Source organism: Buceros rhinoceros, unplaced genomic scaffold, assembly GCF_000710305.1.
Source record: "Buceros rhinoceros silvestris isolate BGI_N320 unplaced genomic scaffold, ASM71030v1 scaffold41351, whole genome shotgun sequence".
In the NCBI taxonomy this organism is placed as follows: Eukaryota; Metazoa; Chordata; class Aves; order Bucerotiformes; family Bucerotidae; genus Buceros; species Buceros rhinoceros.
This window is the reverse complement of record NW_010393225.1, coordinates 1291-12036: the sequence shown is the minus strand read 5'-3', so window position 1 is coordinate 12036 and position 10746 is coordinate 1291. Positions and strand designations below refer to the sequence as shown.

At 41.7% G+C, this 10746-nt stretch overlaps 1 protein-coding gene across 1 annotated transcript; it reads left to right on the top strand.

The window, feature by feature from the left end:
• Positions 1-685: 685 nt before the first annotated feature.
• MAD1L1 (MAD1 mitotic arrest deficient-like 1 (yeast)) lies at positions 686-10037 on the top strand (the record flags this gene model as incomplete). Its single annotated transcript, XM_010144778.1, has 8 exons — positions 686-835; positions 2097-2237; positions 3906-4085; positions 5516-5640; positions 6297-6378; positions 7567-7697; positions 8936-9050; positions 9976-10037. Coding segments are annotated over exons 1-8 (986 nt in total), but the record flags the coding sequence as incomplete, so codon positions are not given.
• Positions 10038-10746: the final 709 nt, after the last annotated feature.

Below are 10746 nucleotides of genomic sequence, written 5' to 3'. Positions count from 1 at the left end.
CAGGGGCGTCCTGGAAGGGGGAGCCCAGAGGGGCCCGGCTGCGGGGGAGCAGCCCTGCGCCCAGCGCGGCCGCTCCCGGGGTTCGCCCGGTTCCAGAGTGCTTCCTGGAACGCAGGACGAAGTTGTGTAGGAGGTAGAGTTTGCTGCTCAGGTGGGAGTAGTTTGCCCTCCACCCCACCGTCAGCCTCAGGTGTTCGGAGGAGGAGTAATGAGGTCTGTTTGTTAGCGATGTGTTATGTAGATGTTCGTGCCCTGCAATGTTTGCTTGCATCCCCGAATCGATCTTGATTATATAGGAAAGGGGAATTCAGTTTTGTATGACTTAGGATGGCTCTTATTTGTACACTTCTGGGCTGAGATTCAGGGGAGGATGTATTTGAATAGAAGCAAACCATTTCAAGTAGAAAGCTCAGGGAAGAGCAGGCTCCCTCGTGTCACTTTCTCTTAGCAGAGACCTACAGCTTCAGTCTTGGCTGGAAAGTGTGTTCTGGTTCAAGCTGAGCCCAGCAGGGATCTGTGGATCCCAGCAGCGACAAGCAGGTTGGGTTTTGTACCCTGTGAACTGAAAGACCTTGCATTTAGTGTTTCCTCAAGGCAGCCATATATCTCTTTTTAGCAAAGCAGCCCCCATACCTTAGGTTGCTCTGAATGTTTTGCTGATGACTTTCTGTCTATTTCCAGGGCCATGGAGGACTTGGAAGATAATACCACAGTCTTCTCCACCCTGAGATCCCTTAACAACTTCATTTCGCAGCGTATGGAGGGGGTGTCTGGGCTGGCTACTCCAGGGTCGTCTCAAAGCTCCTTACAGATTCAGTACCAGCAGAGGATACAGGTGAGGTGTCCTCAGCCTGGTGGTGCCTGCAGTATCACTTTGGTGTGGTTGTAGACTCCTGATTCCAGGAGGCAGGACTGATTTTATTAAGATCTGACTGTTCTTTCTGGAACTGATATTCATGCAAGCTCAGTAATGGAAGCTCACTTTTGGTCAGTGTTCTAGAATCTACGTTTTTTAAAAATGTCAGACACGTTTATTTCTGTTTTGTAAGAATTTAAGAAAGGTCCTTTGAATTCCTTCCCTGCTTGTTGTATCTGTATAGCAGCTGAGGAAATGAAATAGTAAGTTGTTTTCATAACGCTGAACAAAGGGGCTTTTTATTTGTTAATTTTTTTTTGTTAATTTCTTTTTCTTGTGTTTATATCATTTGTTAATTTCTTTCACAATCTTCCTCAAAACCTCTTTGCCTGGACATGTCCAGCAGACTTGCCTTGTGCTGGCGTTTGATGTGCTAACCAGCTGTGCTTTCCTGTCCGCTGTTCTTACGTGCGTGGGGTTTTTTTGACTTTCTCCTGTAAGCTGCCTTATGCTTATAAAGCATGGAGTGAGTTGACATCTTGGATCATAAGGACTGTTTTTTAGGCTGGAATAAAGTTTCTGTATTCTGTGTCATAATATAATTTCTATTTCAGTCTCTAGGCGTAAAACAAGCTTTGTGCTTTCAACGTTGGCAAAAACTGATGCGTTTTCTGGTACATCTCTGGTTACAGAGATGGTTAGAGGAGGCTCTCTCCAGTTACAGCCTTCATTAGCTGCTCAATGTACATTGCTTAGATGTGAGGTATTCTGTTAATATGGCCTGTGCTGTAGGGTGGCTTGAATAAAAAAGGAAGTGTGATGTTGTAGCAGGTAGTGGGAAAACGTTACTCTGCTCAGCAGCTGAATTTTACGGGGAGCATGATCTCTGCTTCTTGGTTAGCTGCTGTTACTTTTGTGAGGCTTGGGCAGTTCCTAATTAACCTTTTTTTTAGATAGAGAAGGATATTTTGTCAAAGTACCTTTAGAGACTGAATGAGAAATACCGACATTCACTTCTTTCTGACTAATGTTGAGTTGATGTGGGTTTCTGAGGGTGTTGTTGAACTCTTGATTTCCCCGTCTGTGGCTGGTGGGAGAAGACAAGTATCACAAATGTGGTGATAGTTTCCTTGTAATTTGTAAAATGGCATGTAAATAATAGCACAGGGTGGGAGAGAATGGTATTACTGCAGTGCTGTTAACGGTGTGTAATGTCCCTTTTCACCCATGAACTGGCCAGTTGGAAGAACAAGCTGAGCAGATCCACTCCAAATCCCAGCTCCTGCAGGTGGAACGGGAGAAGATGCAGATGGAGCTTAGCCACAAACGAGCTCGCATTGAGCTGGAGAAGGCAGCTAACACCAATGCCAGGAACTATGAGGTATGTGTGACAGTTGCAGATGGCTGGGTATCATGGGCTGCAGACAGAATGTATCTGCATTTGTGTTTTCTTTTGGGTCTTGACTTCTCACATGCTGTTTTTGGTTTGCAGTGGTGTGTCTCAGAATGTGTATAATCAACTTCTTTTTATAGTCAACTGAAAGATGCAGTCCAGGAGCAAGCCTGGTATTCTCCAGCTGCTAATGGACACTGTCTTCAGAGCAAGACTTCAGTGAATCTGTAGGAAATGCTCCTGCAATGCAGTTACTGCACGTGCCTTTGCTGCAGGTGGTGGTGATGTGGATGTCAAGTTCCCAGCACCAGCTGTGGTGCTTTACAGATCCCTTGCAGTGCATGGCATTAACTTGCTCATGTACACATCGAAGCCTTGTTTGGTGGCAGGCTGATGGTCTCATCGCTAGATTCTCTCACTGAAGTTGTCATGGGTAGCAATACCAAAAGGGATTTGTTATTTGTTTCTCTCAGAAGCATTTAAGCATTTTTCTCCCAGATGAATTTAAACTTCTGCTGGCGCAATTGCAAGCGTTTAGTTTGTGTGACTGTGATTAATTGGAATGGCAGCAGTGCCAGCCATGCGCTGTCACACCAGAGAGCTCGCACTGATAAAACTGAGCCTCACTCAGGGACTAACAGCTTTTACTGGTTTCTGTTTTATGCCCGTGAGTGTTTGCTTAACTGCGGTACTGGAATAAGCAGCAGATCTGTGGATTTTCTGGCATAATAAAGGTCTTATATCTGACTGATTATTAAAAAAAATAATAAGTATGTTTTGCTGTGTTTCACAAGGGTGACATAGCAAAATGGTGGCTAAATTTCTTGTTACTCTGAAGTCAGGTGATGTGAGATTAAGCCACCAAGAGTTCATACTGGAATGTAACTGAGTCAGTCACAGAAACCCTTGAAATACTGGTACAAAAAAAAGGGAGCAGCACTAATCCAGCACTGTGGTAATTACCCTGCTCAGATTCTGTGTTTTATTGAGTCATGTGGTTAAAGGTTTTAGGAATCTTGCATTGCTTTGCATAATCCTTGCTTACTATGTAAATCCATGTCTCGATTTGCTTTGATTAGCAAAACAATTTACTACACACTTTTTCAGTAAGTGTTAATCAATTTGTGTTAGGAATAAACTGAAATGGTGTAAAAAAGATTGTCAGAGTGCAAAAATGCTTATTGCATTCCTTGACAGTACTGTGCAGCTAAACCCCATTTCTTTTCAATTAAATAGTCTCATACAATTTCCAGACATTGCAGAGGGAGAGTTTGTCTTACTGAGTTTCTGAAAGTTGATTTGCTATGCGTGGGTCAGCTTTAAATTGGAGCATCAAGTGTGTTTGTCTTTGATCTGCTGGAGGGTGTGCAGTGGAGTCAGTATTCTCATAGTCATGTCTCGGTCTAAGAGATTTGGAAGACTCTGTCTCTTAATTTTCTAGCTCCATTGCCCTGGGGAGTTCCTCTGCAGTAAGCTGCTGCTGGTGAGATTTTTGCCTTTGCTAGTGCAGAGGTTAAAGCTGTGCTTGGAGTGGCATTGCTTCATGAGAATGCCTTGGTGACCACGGTACGAGAAAAGGAGAGAGGAGAAACCAAACAGCTTCACTTTGGTGCTATTTTCTTCTTATGTCTCTTTGCATTTTTCTTGCTTTCCAAGCGAGAGGCTGACCGTAACCAGGAGCTGCTCACACGCATAAAGCAGTATCAGGAGAGGGAAACAGAAGCTGAAAATAAACTGAAGGAACAAATGGAGATGAACAAATCCTATAAGAAGAGCATGGAAACAATGAGTAAGAAGCTGCAAGAGAAGGAGAGCAAATTAGCTGAAGCTAATGAAGTAAGAACAGAGGAATTTTTCAATCCATTCATAGCTTCAGGTGTCTTTACAGGTCTTGTGAATTGAAAATGCCCTTTCTGATTTAAAGAAAAATACATAAAATTGGAATCATTAAGTTTGTCATCTGGAAACAAATAAACCCTGGTGGTGTGCGTCTTTGCTGTCGAAGTTTAGAATCTAATCAAGTCCAGACACAAGTGAGAAGGTCAGAAGATGTTGCCATGTTAATTAACAACGAGAAGAGATTTCTTAGTTATCTTGATATGGAGAGGGAGAACAAGTGCAAGGCCACTTACAGCATCTAGCCTTAGAAGTCAGGTTACGTGACCTGGAATAAAGAAAGGGGAAATGATGGAGGGCATAAAATGGGAAAGTGTCCAGGGAAGCGGGGAGAACTGTAGAGTGGATGAGACCAAAGTTATGTACAAAGTATTTCTTCCTGAAGTGTCTTAAATGCTGTGTGTTCCACTGCAGAATGAATGCGTGGAGAGTAATTTCAGTTCTGCTGGATGAACAGACCGTGCTTTCAACCCCCAGCCTTTTCAGATACCGTTATGGTTAAGTTCAGCTAGCTCATTTGCAACTTTCTTGTTTAATTTGGTTTCCTGCACCGGTTGTGGATCAACAACCACTAAGTTGTTAAGCCTCCCTCTTGCCTAGGTGTCACTTGGAATGTCTCTGTGATAAAGCAGGTAAACAGATGTAACGTGCCAGTTATCAGTGATTAAAAGCAGGGAGACAGTGATGGCACGTGAGAGAAACTAAACCCACGTATGAAATGTCTGCAGCAGTTGTTTCTGTGTTCTTCTTATTTCCGCATCCATCAGTATCAAGATGAGAACCCCACCTGTGCCTCTGTCTAGAAAACACCCTACATGCCTAATGTTTGGAGAGCTTTCTCTTTCTTTGTTAAAGGTTGCTGAGCAGTGGCTGTTTGAAACAAACCTGTGAGCTTTTCTTTACACTTAAGATATGTAGAACAAAATTTTAAAAGCCACTGGCCTCTACTTTTAAGGAAAACATAATACTTCTAGGGTTTGGTTGAAGCGATCCCAGACATTTTCAATTTTGAAACCCAGACTAAATATGTTGGGAATGGTTGTAAGATATATTTTTTTACTTTAATAGATACACCTGTGTTTTAGCATCATCTAGCTTTGAGGCTTGATAGATTTCATGCCAGTTTGAGGTCACCCACTTAATAGGTAATGGAAATGGCAGTTTGGATGACAGATGAAAGTGATGAAATTATTTTCTCTAGCCTTTGTTTCTGAGGTGAGTTTGCAGGTCTGAAGGTTTGCAAGCATGTGGGATTGTTTCTAGATTCAGTGTTTGTATTTTTTAGTTAGATACAATTTCTGTCTGTTGCCATCCATAATGCTTGGAGAGGCATAACCTCGTGTGTATATTCTTTCTTTTCATTAATTCAGACGATCACGGTATTAAAAGGGAAAATATCAGAGCTGCAGTGGAGCATAATGAATCAAGAGATGCAGATGACAAGCCAAGAGTCTCAGAAGCAGGAGCTGATGGAACAGCTGGATGTTCAACATAAGTAAGTGGGGGATGAATGACTGTAGGGAGAAAAAGGCAAACAAAACTTCAGTCTTCTGCAGCTATCGTCACTTGGAAAACTTTCAACAGTGTTTGATTTCCACTCTTCAAAGGGGTTCTTTGATCTGGATGTGCAGGTTATAACCATTGTCTGAAACTAGCTCTGAGGTGCAATTTAGTTGTATTTGATAAGAAAAGTACTTGAGCTTAAAATCTCAGCAACGTCTCCTGTTCATTGTAGAGAGTTAACAGAAGGCATGTGGGTGGGAAAGGCTAATCTCAACTTTATAGACTGAACAGAACAAAAATACAAAGCCTTAGATTGAGGGGAGGTTGTGTTTTTCCTTGCTTAGGAAGTCCAGCTCGTCTGTTTCAAAGGCATTTGTTTATTTATTGTGAAGGTGTATTCGTTGATTTCAGAGTTAAGGTCCTTGATTTTTGGATATTTCTCAGGATGCATCTTTTTATCAAAATGGGTGTTTTTGTCTTGGAGTTAGGAGATGGTATGAGTGTGATACTGTCAGAGTTCATCTTCTCTTCGTGGTAGCATACAGCTTGTTAGTGCTGTTTAAAAATGTTTGTCTGAGATAATTCTGTGTGTAGCTTGTTTCTGGTATGTGATTCCTGGATGCTAAATGCCTCGTGTGTCTCTGACAGAAAATGGCAAGAGGCTACTCAGCAAATCCAGACGTTGCAAGCAAGCCAATCCCTACTGGCAGAATATGAACAGAAGATTAAGGTAAGACACTATATGGCCAGTGTTAAGCTTTAGTTTTAAATTTCTTCGATGGAAGAACAAAAAAGTGTCTTTTAAAAAAAAGCTGTGAAAATAAAAGGTGAGTTTGTCATGTAAGAATCTCACGTGGTGGCCAGCTAGAGCTGAAGTTGGCTAAACTCAGTTGGATGGACCAGGCTGCTTGCAATTAACTGTAACGTGACAGCCTTCACCTTTTTATTGACTGATTGGAAAAAAAAAATCCCCCCATTCTTTCTCTCTAGAATGGTCGTTTATATCCATATGCAGTGCTCTGGAGGAAGGCTCTTTGATCTTGTGCCAGAGCCAAGATTGCTCTGTGAAGGATTGCTTCTAGAGCAGAATTTCTTCAAACGGTGGCGGGTGAGCCTAGCAGCTACAGATACTTCACTGCTTCCCAGAAACCCCTTCCTCTGGAGCTGGGTATAGCTCTTTTAGAAAGAAACCACGCTGACTTAAATGTGAACATAGAGATGCTTTACGTCCTTTCAAGGTAACACATAGGCTGGTGGGAGAGTATCTTTTTCACTTATCTTCCTGTGAGAGGCAGCTGTGGAGAGTCACTTTGCTTTGAGCAGAGGCTGATGGTGGCATTGCTTGTGGTTGCTGTAAAGGTACACTGAAAGGCAGCTTCCTTGCCAGCTCTGCGATGACAAGAATAGATTTGCTTGATTGGAAGGAAAGGTCAGGAAACAGGGTACCAGACTGTAATACAGCTCTAAATGATCTTTATTTTTTTTTTCCTCTCTTTTTGAGGGGGGGGAAAAAGCAACATTTACCATAATGCTAAAATGCACAGTGGTGTATTTTTTAATTTCTAATTCTTGTAGGCCATCCGAGTGCCCCTCTCTATGCTTTGATGGAGGGGTCAAGGACAAGAAAATCACCAATTTGGTTTAGTTAATAGAAGAAGGTCCTTTTAATGATTAGCAGAGATTGTATTTTTTTTTTTTTGTTAGGTCAAATAGGTGTAGAGAAGAGGTCAGCTCAGGTCTTAGAATTGGAATAAGAATCATCCCTGCTTGGAGCACTGGATTGGACCAGGTGGCCTGCTGTGTGCCCTTCCAACTTTATTCAAGTCATTGATTTGAGTTTAAAAGGTACAATGGAGAAGCAGCTCTTAAAAGTTCCACGTTAATCATTGCTGTCCTCTTGTCATCCCATGTTTTCCAGGATCTGGAACAGAAGTTATCCCAGCAGGAACATGATGCTCTAATTGTCAAGAACATGAAGGCAGAACTGGCCCGTTTCCCAAAAATGGAGAGGGAATTGCGCCAGCTCAGGGAGGAAAACGCCTACTTCAGGTGAAGGGTTTGTTTGTTGAGAGGATTGTCTTGTGCTCTTCTGTACCTGCTACACTTGCACTAAATGTACTTTCAAATCCCTCTACTGGGCTTTCAGTGGGGAAACTTTAGAAGGGAGCTTAAATATTTTGTATAAATACTGCATGTGAATTGGGCAGTTGTGGTGGTTACTAGGTGAGAGGATTTGACAAGATCTGGGTAATCTTCCTGAACACAGCAAGAGCCTCACAGGATGTGTATTGATCATTTGGGATGGTGGTATTTGTTTGTTAGAACAAAATTCAATGTTTAAAGATAGTTATGAGCTACACAGCTTTGGGAAAGAAATCCCGGTGGAGAGGAGACAGCTGAACATTTCTGTAATAACTGTTTTACTTATTCTTGTTACACTATTTTAAAGGCCCGTTGCTCCAGCATAATGTTTGGAAAGTCTGCTGTTTAATTTTCGAAAGCACTTTGTTGTAGCCCTCGGTAGAGTAGACTTTCCAGGTTTCTGAATTGGCAATTAATTTGAAAAATTAAGATCCTATGTACTATGAAATAACTTGCCTTAAAGGGGTTTTTTTTTTTAGAGTAAACTTAATTTCCATCTTCCAGCGCATCTTAAAAAGAAAAAAAGCCTAAGTTACATGAGTGATCTTACCAGCTTTTTCTTATTGTAAAATGAAGTAATTTCTCTTGGCTTTGTTCTTGTTATTGTTTCATTATCATTTTAACTTGTTTATCTTGGAATCTTTTCTTATGCTTGTTTTTGTGCACAGAAACCTGATACAAACAAATTAAATGTAATTTTTTGAAGAGCCGTTTTATCTCACCCTTGCACACCTTTATTATAGACAAGGGGCCTTGATTCTTGCTCAGTCATCACAGAGTACTCAGAAAGCCCCAGTGTCTACTGCTTGCTGTGTTCCAACCCTGCGTGCAGCCTGGCTGAAGACGAGTGCTGGGAGTCTTTTCCTACCCTTCAAGCTGTTTTGCCAATACAAAGCAGATACAAAACTTCAGGTTGTTTGGATGTAATTAGGGTGGTGCTTGGAGTAGAAAAAAAATCGGTTCAATAAAGCTGTGTGGTTTTTGTAGCAGTGGCTTTGCAGTGGAGGTTGTGGAAGTGAGTCAGTTGAATGTCTTAATGTCTGTTCAATGTCATATGATTCCTGTGTAACTCCATGGGGATCTGGAAGTTTCTGAGTGAGTTATATTTCATGGTTCTTTAATCGCTGTCTCGCTTTTCACCACAGGGAAATGAAAGAAAACAATGGATTGCTCAAAGAGGAGGTAGAAGGTCTCCAAAGAAAACTGGAACGCTATGAGAAAGTTCAAGCACAGCTCGTGACTGTTGAGTTGGAAAATGAGGTGAGGAGCTGGGAACATTTGGTGGATGAGCAGAATAGGGGTTGTTGCCTGTCTTGTGTTTTAGCTTTTCCTGTGTGGTGGTAGTTGAGATACGATATGGGTTTCAGTTAATGGGTTTGAACCAGCATTCCCAAACTTAAATGTCAGCGTGAGGGGAGCTGTGGCAATGAAGGTGAAAGAGGCAAAAGGATCTCTACTGTTTTCTGTGAAGAACAATCTCATTATATGTCTTTCTTGGCCTCGCTGTTCCGCTTTTACCTGTCTTCTGCTGGAAATGCTTTTTGTGGTGTTAAGCTCTGCCCAGACATGGTGTTGCCGAACAGGCGTGTGTAAGAACCTTGATACACTCCTGGATTGCTGCCAGCGCTAGCAGGGCCAGAATGTGGTCTGAGATTAATAAAGTCATCTTCCTTTCATCCCACCCTATGTCAAGCATACAGCAAGTTGTCAAGAGATTAACCTAATTGTGTAGACTTGTTGATCTCCAGAACTGTAGGGTATCTGATCAGGTTTAGATAATACTGTCTGGTACTGATGGAAAGTAAAAAGCTGTTGGAGAAACTGGAAGAGGAGGATTAGGCACTTCAGCTGCTACAGATGTTGGAATACAGCTTATTTTCTTCTCTGCTGCTGAGAGTCTAATCTATCAAGGTGTAGTACAGTGATGGTAGCTCACAGGATTACACAATCTGTAGTGCTGGAGTGTAACGTGGGTTCTGGGTGTTACAGAGCTGTGGTGGTGGGGAAAGTGTTTGTGAGGGCTGGAGAATGACAAATCAAAATGCTAGATAAGCAGGTAATGAAATCCCCAAGAGGAAAAGGACAGGCACAGGCTTTGAATGGAGGATTAGGAGCAAAACTGTGGAAAATGAGCTCTTAGAACATTTGTCTGTGTCTCTAACTCTTGTTTTGATCTCTACTTCAGAAACTTCTGGGAAAATTAAAAAGCTGGGAGAAACTGGACCAGAGCACTGGCTTGAATATCAGGTATGTGCTCTCACTCAGGAGGGAGGTAAAACTTTTAAGCCATTTTCCTATTCTCTTAATCATCTGGTCTCTGAAATGTGGGGTCTGTGCTTTCTTAATGTCTGTTCTTTAAAGTACTGGAAGAGCTTCCACATTTTATTATGGATGGGAAGAACTGTAAGATACGGACTGTTATAAAGTGTCTTTGGGAACTCACAAGTGTTTTTCACCAAGTCAGCTTGACTGATGTCTCTGAGGTCAAGGTTCAGTTTTGAGTTCTTTGAACTTCTTGCATATAGCTGCATCCACAGTTAGTTGGAGATTCTGCTAACCAGTGAACTTCTAAGAATTTTAGGAGTCCAGAGAAAAGAATATATGCTACTTGTGTCAAATTGTTGTAAATATGATTTCTTTGACATCAAACTGTCAGATCATGTTGTGGCTTTTCTTCCCTAAAGCAACTGAAGCTATGTTGTTGATTTAGTTATTTTGTCCAACAAGAAATGGAATAAACTTGGTTACTTATGAAAGGGGGGAAAATCCATCCCTCAGGTGGTGTTTTGTAACACCCACTAGTCTCTTGTGTACTGTTATTTAACAAATCTTTCTGACATCTGGAGCACTGAAGTGGGTTTTTTAAGGTCTCTGATACGTATGTGGTATACGGAAGAGCTTAAAATGGTGCATCTTCTGATCTTTGTTTTCCACTGCAGAAGGTTTTTTTTTATGA